Source organism: Eleginops maclovinus, chromosome 12 (assembly GCF_036324505.1).
Source record: "Eleginops maclovinus isolate JMC-PN-2008 ecotype Puerto Natales chromosome 12, JC_Emac_rtc_rv5, whole genome shotgun sequence".
Classification (NCBI taxonomy): Eukaryota; Metazoa; Chordata; class Actinopteri; order Perciformes; family Eleginopidae; genus Eleginops; species Eleginops maclovinus.
Genome location: NC_086360.1, coordinates 26,606,028 through 26,623,279, shown reverse-complemented (window position 1 = coordinate 26,623,279; position 17,252 = coordinate 26,606,028). Strand labels below are relative to the sequence as shown.

The 17,252-nt window shown below is 41.1% G+C and overlaps 3 protein-coding genes across 6 annotated transcripts in view; 2 read left to right on the top strand and 1 right to left on the bottom strand.

The window, feature by feature from the left end:
• Positions 1 to 278: 278 nt before the first annotated feature.
• ift46 (intraflagellar transport 46 homolog (Chlamydomonas)) lies at positions 279 to 3,627 on the top strand. The gene is made up of 5 exons (XM_063896474.1): positions 279 to 698; positions 1,347 to 1,624; positions 1,838 to 1,931; positions 2,131 to 2,262; positions 2,386 to 3,627. Exons 1-5 carry the CDS (start codon positions 588 to 590, stop codon positions 2,740 to 2,742), a joined length of 972 nt encoding a protein of 323 aa, XP_063752544.1. The 5' UTR covers positions 279 to 587; the 3' UTR covers positions 2,743 to 3,627.
• Positions 3,628 to 3,929: 302 nt separating this feature from the next.
• pgam5 (PGAM family member 5, serine/threonine protein phosphatase, mitochondrial) lies at positions 3,930 to 7,692 on the bottom strand. Of its 4 annotated transcripts, none has more exons than XM_063898169.1 (6): positions 7,183 to 7,692; positions 6,036 to 6,208; positions 5,782 to 5,907; positions 5,549 to 5,637; positions 5,281 to 5,414; positions 3,930 to 4,460 (listed from the first exon to the last, which is right to left on the bottom strand). In XM_063898169.1, the coding sequence occupies exons 1-6, from the start codon at positions 7,413 to 7,415 to the stop codon at positions 4,310 to 4,312; spliced, it is 906 nt and encodes a 301-aa protein (XP_063754239.1). In that variant the 5' UTR covers positions 7,416 to 7,692; the 3' UTR covers positions 3,930 to 4,309. The 4 variants fall into 4 exon arrangements, with proteins under 4 accessions (XP_063754239.1, XP_063754240.1, XP_063754236.1 ...); XM_063898170.1 differs by having other exon boundaries at positions 5,281 to 5,411; positions 7,183 to 7,691; XM_063898166.1 differs by having other exon boundaries at positions 5,549 to 5,644; positions 5,783 to 5,907; positions 7,183 to 7,691.
• A 1,498-nt stretch (positions 7,693 to 9,190) lies between these two features.
• Positions 9,191 to 17,252, top strand: part of zdhhc8b (zinc finger DHHC-type palmitoyltransferase 8b) — a 69,266-nt gene continuing 61,204 nt past the window's right edge. Inside the window, 1 exon segment of the mRNA XM_063898222.1 lies at positions 9,191 to 9,487. Within this exon segment, the coding sequence (XP_063754292.1) occupies positions 9,384 to 9,487 (104 nt within the window). The 5' untranslated portion in view covers positions 9,191 to 9,383.

Below are 17,252 nucleotides of genomic sequence, written 5' to 3'. Positions count from 1 at the left end.
AAAAGAGTAATGAAGAAAATTAATAAAAATAATTATTCTGGATAAAATATTATTTAAAGATTATTTTCACTGCAAAAAACATTTGTCAAAACTATTCAAATCTCTTCTATTTATGATAATTAATGTTTATTATTAGTTTTAATACAGTTTTCTTCTATTTGTTTCTATTTATTACATGATTTCTTTAATAGGTTCTGCTTCACCGCGAGCCGGCAGTGTTTCCTTGTTTGTGCAAAAAAATAAAAACTGCTGTACCATGATGCATTGCGCGGCGGTCCGTTGCCAGGATACAGCAATCAGAAGCTAGACGTTGCTAACAACCTTTGACGCAGATTATTGGACCGTTTATACCGAATTTAATGCATTTAAGAGACTTTTAAAACACATAGAAAGAGTTAGTTTATGGTTATGTGTGGTTTTATCCGCGCGTTCATCAGTTAAACCGTTTTTTGTGGCTTCAGACGGATTTAGAGCCTCCGGTGGTTTGGTTTGTTTTTAGCTTTGTATGCTTGGGCTAATCGGTAAACTGGGTTTAAACCGCCTCTAACCGGGAGGTTAATGTTTGGACCGTAGCTTGTTAGCGGCACATGGAGCGGGGAGAGAAAGACAGCAGACTACTGAAGAACCAGCCGTACGACGAGAGCCTGGAGGTGGTTGACTCCGAGGAGAGTGTTTACAGCCCGACTCCCGGGGAACAGGTAACATCCGCCGGGCTTCAGCGGTCACACACCGGGAAGGAGCTCCAGCAGCCCTTTACTGTGTGTGTGTGTACACGAAGATAGACTGAGTAATTACTTGCAAAAGTAATGTTGTGACAATGTTTTTACTGATTATGTTAGTACTGCTTAACATGCTCAGTTTCATGTTAAAAGTATCAGCTTTATTACTATTGTCAGCTCCATGACAATTATCAGAAAAAGTGCTCAAGGAATCTCAAATTTATGAAAAGTATAGGCACTAAAAGTACCATAGTATTATCTGATCTGTGTTCAAGTAAAGGCAGTGAAAGTACACAGTATCAGCTTTATATTTCAGTTTGAGTTGTAAAAGTACACAAGTATTATCCACTTGATGTTCAAGTATCAGTAGCAAGTATGCACAAATATTGTCCATTACATGTAAGTAAAGGTGGGAATAAAAACAAGTATTACCAGCTTCATGTAGTAAACGTTTCAGCAGTGAAAGTACACAGACATTATTAGTTTGGAGTTAAAATATCAATAGTAAAATTATGTAAGTATTATTAGTTTATCTTAGTGTAAAGCTTCATCTTTGAGTATATGTCAGAGGAGAGAGCAGTACACACAGTCCTGCTCTCCTCTGACTGATATTCTCTGTGTTTTCAGTCAGAGTCCCGGCTCAGCAGAAGGGGGCAGGGCTTGATGTCGGCCAACAGCGACGAGTTTGACGAGGACGAGCCAAAGGGGGGGCAACCAGGGGCCAGTCCAAACGAGGAGGAGGATGAGGAGGAGGAGGAGGAGGAGGAAGAGGAGGACTCTGATGAAGAGGAGTCTGAGGATGACGAGGAGCCCGGGAAGCCTCCGGAGGGAGCGTACGACCCGGCGGACTACGCCAACCTGCCCGTCTCCACGGAGATCAGAGAGCTGTTCCAGTACATCACCCGGTCAGTACAGGAACACACACCTCATTATCTACAGTATCTTCTACATGCACAAATACTTCAGGATCCCTTATTTTCAGCCTCACATTTTTATCGCTAAAAGACAACATATTCTCCTGAGTTTAACATCATATACATAACACATGTAATATTTTACATGACAGCGATAAGAGAAGAAAATAATCTGATGTGTGTGTGTGTGTGTTTTGCTCTCAGGTACAGTCCTCAGTGCATAGAGTTGGAACACAGCCTAAAGCCCTTCATCCCCGACTTCATCCCCGCAGTGGGAGACATCGACGCCTTCCTCAAGGTAGCTCTCTGTTTTTAAAACATCTGCTTTTGTTTTTGAAGTTACTTTGAAGTTTAATCCTGTTTCTGTTGTGAAAAATAGTTTGTGTATTATACCTGAAGACATTTGACTTGTAGAGGTAATCCAAATGTCCCCTTATCGGGGACCCCTGACCTCTGTGTGACCCCTCACCGCTGTCTGTAACCCGTGGTGCGCGCAGGTGCCGCGACCGGACGGGAAAGAGGACAGTCTGGGTCTGCTGGTTCTGGACGAGCCCAGCGTGAAGCAGTCAGACCCCACGGTGCTGTCGCTGTGGCTCTCAGAGGAGAGCAAACAGCACGGGGCCACCGAGGTACACACACACACACACACACACACACACACACACACACACACACACACACACACACACACACGGTTCTAGTCAAATAAATCTCTAATTCAATCTGAAAATAAATCTGTCTCTCCGCTGCAGCTGAAGAAGGTGACAAGTGTGTTGAGTCCGCTCTCTAACCCGCGGGCTGTGGACAGCTGGATGGAGAGCATCAGCGCGTTGCATCGATCCAAGCCCCCCGCCAGCGTGCAGTATGGCCGCAACATGCCGGACATCGACAGCCTGATGCAGGAGTGGCCCCCCGAGCTGGAGGATCTGCTGGGCCGCCTGCTGCTCCCCCCCGCGCGCCTGGCCTGCAGCCTGGAGGAGTACAGCGACACTGTCTGCGGTCTGCTGGACGTCCCGGTGCACAACGGCTGCAGAATCCAAGCTCTGCACCTTCTGTTTAGTGTCTACCTGGAGTTCAGAGACTCGCAGCACTTCACCCGCAGAGCGTAGAGAAGAGGAAACCGTCCAAATAAACACATTTAAAGAGTGTGTTCTGCTGTAAAGTGCGCTTATCAAATCAGAAAGTCTGGGAACAAAAGTGACAAAATGTTCCAGATTTTCATTCTGTCCTTTATATTAAATACTCAAGAAACATAAAGACTCTAAAAACGGCTCACAATCCTGCATTTTGTGTTTTACAGCAGATTCTGAACATGTCATTCCCTTGTTTTAACGAATAAGAAAGATACTTTATTGATCCCAAATTGGGAAATGTTTTCGTTACTGCAGCAGTCCGTTCGGCCGTTATAATTACAATATTTAAAAGGTTGAATTTAAAAGTGGGAAATCTTTTACTCAATCAGGAGACTTTAAGACACATTACCGCATTCACACAGGAGAACAACTGTGTGAATGGAAAGCCTTTCTTCGGAGTATTGCCCTTAAATTTCACAGAGCATTCACCCTGGAGAGAAACCGTACAGCTGTGACCAACGTGGGAAAACATTTTCTCTGAGTTTTAGCTTTAAAGTCCCAGAAGAAAGAAAGAGAGTGAGCGAGCCTCGAGTTCACAACCAGTTATTTCAGATATACTTTCATTATTTTGACTTTTTATAAAATGGATTGAAATGTTTGACAGTTTTTTCTTTTTGGTCCTTCTTTAAAAAACTTTATTTCATGTTCATTATTTGACTTCATTGTGTTTGTTGTCTGTGTATTCAGTAAATGTGATTGTTGTGTAGTGTTTTTTTTATTTCATCATTAAATATAGCGACACATACGTAGACCCTTTGACTCTTTTAAATAAACTATACGTTTGTAATCATCACAGCTAATATCTGGGATAAATTATTCTGATCATTTTTATTCATTAAATAAAACACATTTGTATCTTTATCCCTTTTAATGTATTTCTTGGTATATTACGCATTATTATTTTAAATTGGAGTATATTTACTTGATGGCTCTGTCCGTGATGGAAGTGACAGCACCTCTTTTCACCCTCTGTCTGAAACCAGAGCCCAATCTACTCAGATTGGTTAGCTGGCCGGCTCTGTTGTGATTGGTCAACCGCTTAAGAGAATCCCTCTGGAGGGAACTTTTGGATTTTGTAGACCATATACATGCACAAAAACATATATCACACACCACAGGAAAACAGGGAGTAGGGCCCTTTCAAGAAATGTGACAAACTGAGGTATTCATCATTTAGTTTTATTAACTACAGCTGCACCGTACAACAAATGAATCCACACTCCAGCATACAGTGACAGCTGTAAAGCTAAGAGCAGGCTTTGCCTTTACAACAGCTATACAAATACAACTTTTTTTTTTTGGTTTAAAAATCAGTCACTTGTGTAAAAATCCTCAGTTACATTCAGGCGCAGCTGTTTGATCACTTCTGCTGGCGTTCTATGGCACGGAAGTAATCACGACCACAGAGTGTCATTACATGATGGTAGTTCACTTACAAAACAATAACACCAAAAGTAATTTTCAAGACACTTAAGGAGAGAACTGAGCTTTGACCCTGCAACCAACCACCTGAAATCAGAGTCCCAGAGGCTTGCGTGAGGCCTCAGGTGCGAGTAAGTTTGTCGGGGGGCATGAATCCCGAGTCCCCCAGAGTCCTGAGGGCCACCCTGCCGCTGGGCCGGATGGTGAGCCACGTGATGCTGCCGTTGTTCAAGCCCATCCGTAACCAGCCTTCAGGAGGAAACTGCAGAGCCCTGAGAGGAGAAATGCATGATATTATACACATCTACAAATCATGAATAAAAGGTGGGTGGACAGGTTCTCAGAATCAGAAGTACTTCTGATTCTGAAGTATTTCTGATTCTGAATCTGTAAACCTGTCCAGTAAGTAGTAATTTGGAGGATATAGAGCAGTGCAGGAAGGAGTCGTAAAATCCAGAAATGAGTTAGCGTTTTACCGCTTGTGATTCCCTCATCTCAAAGTCAAACCAAGCTGAACAGATTTATATTTTTTTCATTGCATTGGTGAATATCTGAAGCTTTTACTCACGTCTTAGATACGGCGGTTGCTAACGAGTGTCTGAATGAGACTATCCTCATCACGGCGAGCATTAGCCGCCTTTAGCTTAGCTTATGATGTAGCCGTACAAGCATGCTGTAGTTCCTCTAAAGCCGTAAAAACGTTAGCTTTTTACTTCTGGAGATTCAAAAATGATAAAAGTGGTGTTTTTATGCGATGATTATCTCCACATATCTTATTTTCTGCAATATTCCAAAAATCCCATCTGCTTTCGGCCTTCTAAAATCCCTGGACCACTTTATTAAACCCTTGTCATAAGAAACTAAATATACTAAAATAACCATTTCAACCAGATGCAGAGAAGCCAAGAAATACACAGGGCTCATATATGAAGATTCAACTGGACATGGATTTGTTTAATTAAGTAGAATACCATTTGTTAGCTGCGCCTCAGCACTTCATTTATATATTTTCACATATTGTGCATTAAACAAAAATAACACAATGGTGAAAAAGTAGGAAGACGACCTCTAGGCTTTTGCTGAGAGACAAACCTGCAGACAAAATAGCGGATGACGTTGGCGTGACACACGATGATCTCGTAGCTGTCCTCCTTCTGCTTGGTGTCAGCGCGGTGGATGTAGCGCCGGAAGGCTGCCTCGATGCGAGCTCCATCTTCGTGGTACTGCTGGAGGACGGTAGAGAGGTTGAAAGCAGTCCTCGTCACATGACAGGGTTCTGTTTGAACCCTTAACTCCTCACACAGTCAATGTACGATGCTGCAGTGCATTATGGGGAATGTGTGTGTGTGAATTCTCTCACCACAGCGTCGGGCTTCCAGTGAGTGACGGGTGGAACCGGCTCGATAGGTGCGCCCTCTCGCAGCAGATCACAGCTCACCAAGTCAACTCCTTCACCCGTAAGACAGAGGGAGCGAGGAGAAATGTTAATATACATTTGAGATGATGAGCATGTCTGCACCAGCTTTAATTGGGGGGGGGGGGGGGGGCATAGGAAGAAGCCTGGGTGTTTGACAGTGCTGCTCTTTCCACTACCTGAAAGGTGTTTGCTGATAATATTTGCCGTCTCTGTGGCTCTGGCCATGCTGGAGTGAATCAGAACATCATACTTGAGTCCCAACGCCGCCAACCTCGAGCCCGTCAGCTCAGCCTGCTCTCGACCTGAAAGTGGAGACACACCATCTATTATAATATGCTTCGTAGAGTGCTACAGTGTAAACATGCTGTTCCACTATCAGAGACAGAACAGAACACATCGTCAGCATCATCCAAAGGTGAAAAACAAGGACCTAAAGGAGTGAGGATCCTCTCCTTGTCGCTGAGGCCGCTCAGGTTGTACTGCGAGTGTCTGATGAGGAGGATGTTGCGTGTGGCTTTCGGTTTCCCGTTGTCCTGCTCCGAGCTGGGGTCTTCAGTGGAGCTCTCTTTCTTCTTCCCATTGGTCAGTGTAGACGGGTCTCTCCTGCACAGAGGTAGGAAGAGGATATTTTGGGATTAGAAGGGATTGAGGGATTAAAAGCTGTGTCACGAGTCGACACAACTATGATTTAAGATGAAGAGCAGTCGGACACTGAGAACTTCCAAACATCGTGCTTTGAGAAAACGATGAGCAGAATCAATTTTAAAATGTGCGATGCACAGTTGACTGGCTTTAAGGAAAACTTTCAGCAGGAAGAATAAGGAATCATAGCCTCTCACTGTCCTTATGCCAATACTTTTGAACTTTCCCCTGGTAAGATTTTAAATGCCAGGTACTTTTACACTGTAGTTTTTCTACTCTTACTTACGTAAATGATCTGAGTACTTCCTACATGACTACAACAGGTCAAATATGTACTAAGCAGAGGTGGGTAGCATGTTATTAAATTGACATTTATTTTGACGAGATGTTGTGATGTTCAATGGAGAAAATTGAGGCAAAAATCAACCCTACTGATAACGTGTATTTATTTGTACTTATTGTTTATTATTTAATTTGTTATTTATTAGGATCACAAGATGAAAAAAAAACTGCAGAAGATATACAGCCAATAAACAGACACATAATTATCCCAGTTAAAGTCCCAGCGTGTCCAGTTGGCTGTGGCTGGCAGGTGTCCAGTACAATTAAGTTGAATTACTTTAAGTACTTTTAATTAACTTTTTAAGTTTCTATTTATTATTATTTCTTTTTGTACATGTTATTCATAGGGTCACTGAATGATGAAGGATCTGTCAATCAAACTGTATCATCAATACTTCAACAAATGACAAAAATAGTATGCGTTAAAGTAAGCCATATATAATGAAGTACATGTATTTATTGACTTGTCTTTTCCTGTATACTTTTTGTTTCACTTTCTGTTTTCTTTACCGTTGTTATTATTATTATTATGTTGATGTTCCGTCGATGAAACTGTATTATAAATACTATGATAAAAATAAACCATTACGTACTTGTCCCAGTTAAAGTCCCAGGCGTGTCCGGTGGGGTTCGGCGTGTGGCTGGCAGGTGTCCACGCCGGCTGCGCAGCTCTCAGGACCGTGAGTCTGGACCACCGACCGGCCGCCTCTCTTCCCCGCGGCTCCCCGAACAATCCCCGGGAGTCAGCGGCGGCTGCAGCGAACACCAAGACGGCGGATCCTCCGGCCAGCCCGCACACAAGTTTTAAAGTCTTCCTGTAAGACATCCTGAGAGAATGATCCAAACTGTTGCTAGCTGATTAGCTTAATCTGCGTTACCGTTACAGAGAGGTAACGCAGTCTCTCTCCCTTTTGACTATGTGGTGTTTTAATTGGTGATTCCAATCCAGCAAATGAAACAAAACGCCCTTTCTGTGCCACAGTTTAAACCCGGTGGCAGCTCTTTAAGTTATTAATCAAACAAAAATACTGTCAGCAGCTCAAGAGTCAGCCAAGCTAATCTAGGCAGAGTCCAACAACCTCTTCTTCGTTGGTTTTATGGCGACAGGAGCCAGAGTTAAGGTGCATTACCGCCACCTGCTGTGCTGGTGTGTGGACAATAATGATCTGTCCCTTCATCAATACAACAATACATTAATACAAATTAATAAAAAATAGTACACTTTCCCTGTAAATAAAATTCATAGACTTAAATCTTCTTCTTCTTCTTCTTCTTCTTCTTCTTCTTCTTCTTCTTCTTCTTCTTCTTCTTCTTCTTCTTCTTCTTCTTCTTCTTCTTCTTCTCATGTTTTCTGTAGTATATTTCTATGTATTTCTGGTGCTAGGTGAAATCGTCTATTGTAGTGTTCTATCTATCTATCTATCTATCTATCTATCTATCTATCTATCTATCTATCTATCTATCTATCTATCTATCTATCTATCTATCTATCTATCTATCTATCTATCTATCTATCCATCCATCCATCCATCCATCCATCCATCCATCCATCCATCCATCCATCCATCCATCCATCCATCCATCCATCCATCTATCGATCTATCTATTTGAGCTCTAACCACAGCTTGCATTAAAGTTGAAATGACAGTTGATAACAAATGTAAAAAAACAGAAAGAAGAAAATAACTATTTGAAGGTTATTTTAATACATTAGCATCGTAATAACAATAATAAAAATAATATTGTTTAAACAAAAATAAGTTATAAAAATAAGTTGCCTCTTAGGCTCTTTCCGCTACGATGACGACTTCCGCTTTGCCTTCCTGATCCAAAACAGTTTTATAAATCCCACAATCTACCACTTGATGGCGCTCTTATCCCTAAATCCACAAAGGTTACAGCAGCGGAGTAACCCTGGTTATTCTATAAACTCCAGACAAGATGCAACAACCAATTGTGGCTAAATTAAGGACCTTCTTAAGTAAAAAGCCTCAAAAATACTTCCTTATTTCAGTACAATTTCAACTCTGCAAAAGCTTTAAACTGGCCCTGTTTTTTTAAACCCCTATGTTATTGATAGGCGACTGTGGCATGAGTTAAGTCATAGTTTGCAACTTAAATAGTGCCTAAATAGATTACTTTAAGTATACAATAACTATACCGAATGTAAGAGTGGAAATCGGCTCTTTGTAAAAGCAATTATTCCTGGCTGGCATATGCTTGTGCGCGTGGGTGTAAACCAATTAACATTAAACTGCAAGTTTCAAAATGAAGTTTGGTGTTCTCTCTCTGCCAATAAAAAAACTGCAGCTCCAGTGACAGTAAACAGTGTGTTGTGTTGTTAAACTTTAAGAGATTTTCAAAGAAAATTATTAGTGCACTGCAACATGTATAGAGCCAGTGAGCTGCGTGTATAGTCTTTTTCGAATCCACAAAATGACTTGGTGGAGAGTGACTGCATTTGGACGAAATGCATGCTAATCAGCATTATTGTCCGGATTTATTTCTTGAGAAGACACTTGCAGGGTTTGCACAGAGGCTCCACCTTTTCAAGCGGTTCAGTGACCTCACCAGGGGGCTGGATTGTGAGGGTGGGATTTCCAGGCTTTCAGTGAGCTCTCTGTGTATTCCTGCCTCTCTATCTGAGGATCTATGCGGCTTCACCGACAGCAAACACGGACCGGTTGTACCTTTTACCAGCCCCAGAAAAGCCCCACACATTGCACACTGGATCTTATTTCTCTACATGCGACTCCAATCGGAATAAATAATTGAGGAATGTGGAAATTACAGAATGCCCAACAGCGCTGGAAAGAGATTTAAACCCACCAAATACATCCCAGTATCCACTGCTGCCACTCTCCTTGTGGGATCGACCACTTTATTTTTCGTTTTCACGTAAGTTTGCATCGCTTCTTGTTCTCCTTCGTTTCATAACGGAGATTTTCCTTGCACTGTGTGTGTGTGTGTGTGTGTGTGTGTGTGTGTGTGTGTGTGTGTGTGTGTGTGTGTGTGTGTGTGTGTGTGTGTGTGTGTGTGTGTGTGTGTGTGTGTGTGTGTGTGTGTGTGTGTGTGTGTGTGTGCCACCCACATTACACAGAAAAAGAGTGGATTTGCTGCTCGAAGTTGGGTGGATTCAGTCACTTGTGTAGGAGAAGTGATTTTATGAGTGAGTCAATCCCAATGAGGGTATCTGAAATTGGTTTGCAAAAAGCAGCCTGTCCTGTGCAACCTCAGTCAGACTATTTACCCTTAGCCTACCCTAATGCCTGCGAGGCGAACTTCCAATAAGCCATGCAAGTTTAACAACACTGTAATCGTGCAGAGGACCACAGTTCAGGCCGCAGACACACACTTTCCATTCAAGATATGCCGCAGGCAGTTGTTGATACAATTAAAATGGTTGCATTGGCACAGCAGGCGGTTGTGTTTAATTCATGCTCAATCAACTGGGATATCAATAGTGTCATACAACCTGTTTAAGGGCATTAGAATCAGTGTGAGCCTGTGGTTCCCAAAGTGGAGTCCTGCACAGCTATGTTTTCATTGCATCCACCACCATGCCTCTCCTAATGTGTGTACAGTAATGTAGGTTTTTCTTTTGAGTAATCCAGGATTATGGGTAACCTCTGACCAAGCCCAACAGGTCCTTACTCACTCAAAAGCTATATTACAATACATTACATTTAGCTGACACTTCAAAATAACTTATTATGAGTGCAACTTTGAGCTTTAAATAGGCCAAGTGCTTTTTCAATTAGATTTGTATTACCTAGGTGTGGTCTAATACTAAATCACTTTAAGTAAATATTGTGACAAGCAGGTGACATCCACACCAGCTGATTGGCTACAGAGTCAGCCAGCATCATCATCCTGCATCTGATGAAAAGGGAAGCTAGTGTTATAATTGTAATACAGAGTGGCTGCTGTAGGCAGATAGCACCAGAAAGTGTGTGTCTGGTCTGAATCATCATTCCCACATACATTCTCCTCCAGTGCTGCCAACCCCCCAGGTGAATGCATTACCAGTGAAATTATCACCTCAATCTCACATCTGTAAAAAGCCCACAGGGGGTTTGAAAATTGTTTTGGAAACCTCTGACCCTGACTGATGAGTGTTGAAACAGATCATCCAACCTTTAGCCTTTTGTAGAAACAGGTTGTCCTCCAAAAACCCTTTGAAGAAACCCTATATCACTGTGGCTAATGTGGATGCTGTGTCACTGTATTTAATCACTAATCACATGTGTACAAATGTTGCCAGTAACAGCTGTTGTTGATCTTAGGTGTTGTAAATCTGTACCATTTAAATGATGTGTTGCTGTTTGACAAAGATCCATGTTAGATGCACGAGTGGGAATGTCCTCATCACCTGAATAAAAAAAGCAGGACAACAGAAACCACTTAAGCTGCTGCACCTTAAGTGGTTTTGCACACTCAGTCTCAGGTCAATGACAGAGACTGAAGCAAACATATGGTGTTTGTGGTTGGCGTCTGTAGGATGGATTGTAGCTTTAAAAGTCCCAGCACTCCTTGGTGTAGTGTCTAGGGCTTTGCATTAACACAGGACCTGATTTACAAGTACTGGTCTCGAATATACGTATTAGAATATCTGCTTTCTGCTTGAGAATACGAGTTGTTTTTGCTGCCGAGGGTTTAAAAAATATATATATATTAGTTGTTCTTTTGCTGGGGTTCATCCCCCCAGCAGATGGTTCAAGGGTGAGGATTAAGACTTTTCTCTGCTGCTCCTTCATCTCCCAGTAAAAGGTTTGGAGGATTGAGTCACAAATAATGGCACCTCCGGGGGGGGCACTGTACGTCCAAACTAGGCCATGTCTCATCATTCTCAAACAAACATTAGAGTCCATTATGGTTAACCTAGTCTAGCCTTGTTTGTGGCTCGAGTGCAAAGCTACACTTATAGGCCTCAAACCCTCAAACAGTGGCATGGTTTCTTAATTTAATCAACCAGAATACAATACAGTTTTATATGTCTACGGCGCTAACGACTTGCAGTGGTAAAAGGTTTTATTTGTAGTCTGTGGGTTGAATTTCTCACTATTGCCAGCAGGCCACTTGGTGTCATGGGCAATAGAGGATGAAACGCTGGTCCAGTAATGGCACTCATAAACACACACACACACACACACACACACACACACACACACACACACACACACACACACACACACACACACACACACACACACACACACACACACACACACACACACACACACACACACACACTGTCCACGGTGTGTTACTGCGTTTGGCTTACAGTTAGTGTTTCCCACAGAGATTGAATTAGAACACATTAGTCCAGATTTATTTATATCTTCACGGCATGACCGACGACTCATCACAAAATAAAATACTGATGATATATTAAGCTTTTCGTCATGGTGTAGCCATCATAATATTATCCCAGCCTTATCTGGGCCTATGACGAGACTCTATTATACAGTAGCTTAGAGCTCGCCCTGTGTCTAAACATGTCCCAGTGCTGAATACAGAAGCTTTCTTTTACCTTTTAAGTTATTCCTCATGATGGCATTATCACTGCCCTGGACCATATGGCCAAAAACTCAGTAGACATAACTGCCAGGCTGGCCATCATCATTTGTGGCTAAGCCTAACAGTTCATACAGGAAGTTGATCGTAATGAGCATTATCATGATTGCATTCAGCAGTTTTTGCTGCTGTAGAGCTGGACTATGGGTGAGGTATAGTCAATGGTTGGGCCACAATAGGCAGGCGGAGAGCAGAGCTGCACACGAGAGCAGAAATCTAATTTCCAGCTTCCACATCTGTTTCCTCCTTTTCACTGTATATCCATTGAGTCAGACTTCATTCAGATCCAAGTACCAAAAGCATTGTGTGCCTTTTGTGCACCACTTCTGGTAGAGATTTTTAAAGCTATTTCAGTTTGGAGAGAGAGTGAAGTTGTGGAAGTATAGGAAAGAGGGGAGGATGCAATTAAAACAAGTGATCCAACATTAACCTGTTAGTACAGGTATGGCATCCCAAATGGTAATATATAGAGACATATATCGGGTTAAATGAGTCTAAAGAACTTGTGTGAAATATCTTGGAGCCTGGTATTTAGAGAGGAAACCAGGGCTAACTTATTTACACAGTACAGGAACTTGCTGTTTTCTCACAGCAGGTCTGGTAGTATTAACAGAAGTGTAGCCTACCTCTGGGACTCTTAAGGAAAATAGGTAATCTTTATATATATATTGAACAATAAAAGTCTAGAATGAAGTACCAAAAACACCTCATTGACCAAAGGTTATTCAACAAATGCTAGTTAGCTGATATGGCTAACGCTAGCTAGCATTAGCATTAGCTTAGTGATTTTCTTGAAAGGAAATATCTTGAATAAATATAAAAACTGATAGAAGTTGTAGTTATGAAGCTATTTCTACATTAGTTACATTTCATACCATGTGCTGTCATGTTGAGCCACCTAATGTACAGTTATTAATACCTAAATAATACTTAAGTGGAGGCCTATTTATTTACATGTTGCAGAGCGCTTGACATTTTCAGACGACGGTTAAACTTTGTTAGAAGTTGGACTTATTAAGGACCTAATCATTTCATTGATGCACATTTCTTATGTTAAAATGACCAAGCTATTTAGAGAGATGGTTAAAATGCAAGAGAATTAAATCAAATAGAGCGGAAAGCCAGGGTTAGCCAAAATTGGGTTACTACAGACTATAGGCACAATACCGTAGCAAGTCTCTTACATTTTCTGTGGCAAAATGTCATTGATTTAGAGATGAGAGTGTAAGGATTCTGATTCAAATGATTAATGTGGACTATGATACGTCCCTTTTAGCTTTATTTGGCCTATTAGTGTACATTCAATTAGTCTCCTTCTAATTCTGCTGCATCACATTGTGTTTTTCCGTGTCATTTTAATGGTCTGAAAGCATAATTGAATGTTGGTTCTTCATTGATCCTAATTCCACATCCTGATTATGTATGCCGAGCGGCTGTTGCTTTCTGTAAAGGGGTTCAGTAAACAAGCTTGTAATGCCTCACTGCTTGGTGTTCATGAGAGGCTGTCTTGGCTGCGCTGTTTTTTCAATATTGCTCACATGACATTGGGACTGATTTGGGTTGAGTTTGTTTATTTAAATGATGCATTGCCAGGTTTGAGATGTGCCAAGGGCAAAGCATTTCTTAGAGGAAGAAAATTATCATTTGACAAGTTAAATAAATATGGATCTCATGAACTGACATCAATCAATGCTAGATAATCTCGCAGACTCCCTGAAGTGATACTACTGATTCTACTTTTGTGGCATGCTTTCAAAACTTTAACCTCCAAATTAGCTTTACAAAGATGTTTCTTGAGAGCAGGAAGCTCTTATCTCTTAAGGCAACCTCATCAGTATTCGTCGTCAACCCCTGCTCAGAAACATTCGCTTATATTTTACAATTCTTCCCTCTCAGTGTCACAGCATTAAGTTTCACCCCTTTCAGCTGAGGTGGATAAGGAGAGCGATCCTGTCCTCGTGTCACACAGACGATAAAACTTGATTATGTTGACAGGACCAGAAGTAGCCAAAACATATTCCCTCTGTCTGTTCCATAAATCCATGCTGTGCAGACTCCTGATTTGTCCAGATACCAGACTTATTTTCTCATGGGATAAAACCAGTAGGAGGTTGGTACGATGTGGCTACCTGTGTCAGATTAGATAAAGATGTAATTTCCTCTGTTGATCCTCATCCCTCGAGATTGACAATTGCCGTGCAGGGTTGTCAGTTCTGCTCTTGAGGTGACAGGCTTTAAAACATTGAGTAGGGGTCTTATTTCTGTTCGAGCTAATGCGCAAGATAAAGCCAAAGTTCTAAATTGACCTTTATCTTTTTGACATTATAGTCTCATTGCCGTTGACAGTATAGGGCTTAGCTTGTGTGTTGATTTATGATTCATTTTCACTCTTACTGTGGCTTATGGTTTACCACAAGGCATGTGTCTACTCTTTAACAGATTGCAGACAAATCCTTAAAGCCTTAAAGGATAAATCATGTTTATTTCCAATAGGTGTGGCTGTTGTGGCTCTTTGGGTTGTGCTAACTTAACACTAATTCCCTAGAAGAGTTCTGGAGAAATAAGGACTAATGAAAGGATTATATCGGATGCGTTTGTCTGACTCTGAATGAAGGGAAACACAGAAAGAAGCTGCCTGGAACAACCATTATAGCTAAATGCTTAGGGGTCTTCTCACCAGTCATCTTGCAAGTTGGTTTGCTAACAAGTGAGAGGCTAGCTTTACATTTTTGCACGTTCACGCTTGAGAAGTATAGTAAATCAGTCCCATAATGCAACAATAATGGGAAATACGGCAGGCTGAAATAAGGCGGGAAATTCATCTAGAGGTACAACAAATGCTTAAGCCAAAGTAATACACTAAATAGACCTGGAATTATTTCAACAAATGTCCATGTCTTCTTCTTCTTTTACTGAAGCAAAACTCTACTTTGAGGTTTGGTTACTTTTCTTACCATAAATCTGTGTTACGCTCTTTTAAAAAATACATCAGAAATGTGTAGAATTTCTTCCAAATAAAACACTTTAATGCATATACCACTGGTGTGGGTGTCAAGTGGTATTCAAGGTCCTCATGGGTCCTTGGAAGAATTCAAGGAGGTCTCTAATTCAGAGTTCAGTGTAACCGCCTACATTTGATCTTGATTTATCCCCTTGTGTTTACTGTATGGCTCTTTTGTATTAACTCACAGCACCACTGTACCTAATTACAGCCTTTTATAGAGCCACTACACTTAGACTCATCTGGTCTTTAGTGGTGGATTTAACATTCAAAAACAAGAAAAGTTGAGCAGCTTCTGCTGTAGGTTTGAACAGAAAGATCCCAGCTTCTCTGGAGTACCACACACGTTTGCTGGACTCAGAAAGTCGCTGCATATCTAAGAAATAAAAAGCTATTTCGGAGTGATTATCTAACACAGTGGGAGGGAGTTTGAGGTTGTTTTAACACATGCACTGACTTTGATCTCGTGTGTCAGTGTTGTAAATATGGTGAGAATAAATGTCTTATATAAAACTAAAGGCTAATTTTAAACAGAAGGAGAAGCTAGCTGGAGCACGACATGTCTAAATCTGAACTCCATCACTCATTTTGTATTTTTAGCTGCTGTCTGTTTGACATTGATGTGATTAAATGTGAGTTTCAGAGCGATTTCTTGATCTAATAACGACGTTTTCTGTATCTGAATAGAACTCTTTTAGCTCGGAGCAAACCGTTACCAAACAGCTAATGCATCCAGCATGCGCACAAACCAGTCCTGTCCGCCCTGCCAGGGAGCTGCCATATATCTGTCGAGCAAAGGTATGTCCAGCTGTTACCTCTCCTCAGAGTAAAGCTGGTTCCCATGGGGGTCAACGAAGGTCCTTAAAAGACTCCGAGAGAGGCAGCAGAAGAGTTATCTCCAATAAAATAAAAGAACGGGTGGTCACTTTGTGTTTTCAGTGGCTAGAGAAACTCATACCACCAGTTTGTCAAAGTTTTCCCATTAAAATGTTGATAAATAATGATCAGTAGTGTGGATATAAAGGCTATTAGGGTGAAAGCAAATAATACAACTGCTAAAACAGTGTGGTAAGTTTAGAAAAGTACACACAAAACAAAATTAAAACAGGCCATATTATGATATCCAAAAGGAAGTACGATATCTAATCTCCTATCTGAGAAAAGTCCCTAGGTGGGGATCACTATTGATGCTTTCATAACATACATTTACAATGAGATTCTTTGAATAATCATCAATAAAATGGATACAATAGCTAAGTGGGTAAAGCCAAATAATAAACTAAATACTTTATATATATTTCTATTTCATTTTATTACAATTTAACTCATGCCTGTTAACATGCTACTCTCTGACAAATGAAATGAATAAAGTATATTGAATCTCTAATCCAACTGCTAAAACAGTCTGGTAATTTCAGAAAATAAAATCGCTTCACTGTAATGCATCTTCTAAAACAAAAAAAAAGATGCTCATGCGATATAATGATATTAAAACTGAAGACGATATCTACTCTTAAATCACAAAATAGATGTACAGTATGAAATGTAAGATTTCCCAGCCCTAGGTTAAAGTAGCTGCTGTCAGAGGTTCATACAGTCGGAGCAGACTGTCTCCATTGGTATTGATGAGGCAGAAGGAATAAAAAGGCCAGCTTTTTTAATCACATTCCACCCCAGTCCTCATGTCACTTCTTGACAACTAGGTTAAGATAATGCTGACAGATCCTCCTCCCTGGCTCTCCACCATGCATCCAGAAGCAGGGCCACTTCCTACTCGACATGCAACACAAACAAGCGTCAACTCTAAATGACATCTAGTTTCAGGTCAAGGCACGTTTTCCTTGATTTGGTTCACATGTACAACATTGCTGTCACCTGCTCTCCAAGATAAACACAGTTATAATGGTGTGAATGCTTTCCTACATTTTAATGAACATGTTTGACGGGAAATAAGCTTTGTGCTGAACATACTTTCCTCTGTTCTTGGACATTTTTTATAAAAAACATAATGCCCAAAATGCAAAGTGCTGTTTCACTGCTGCTACTGTAACAAATGCATTGCATGATTATTCACACACTGTGGAA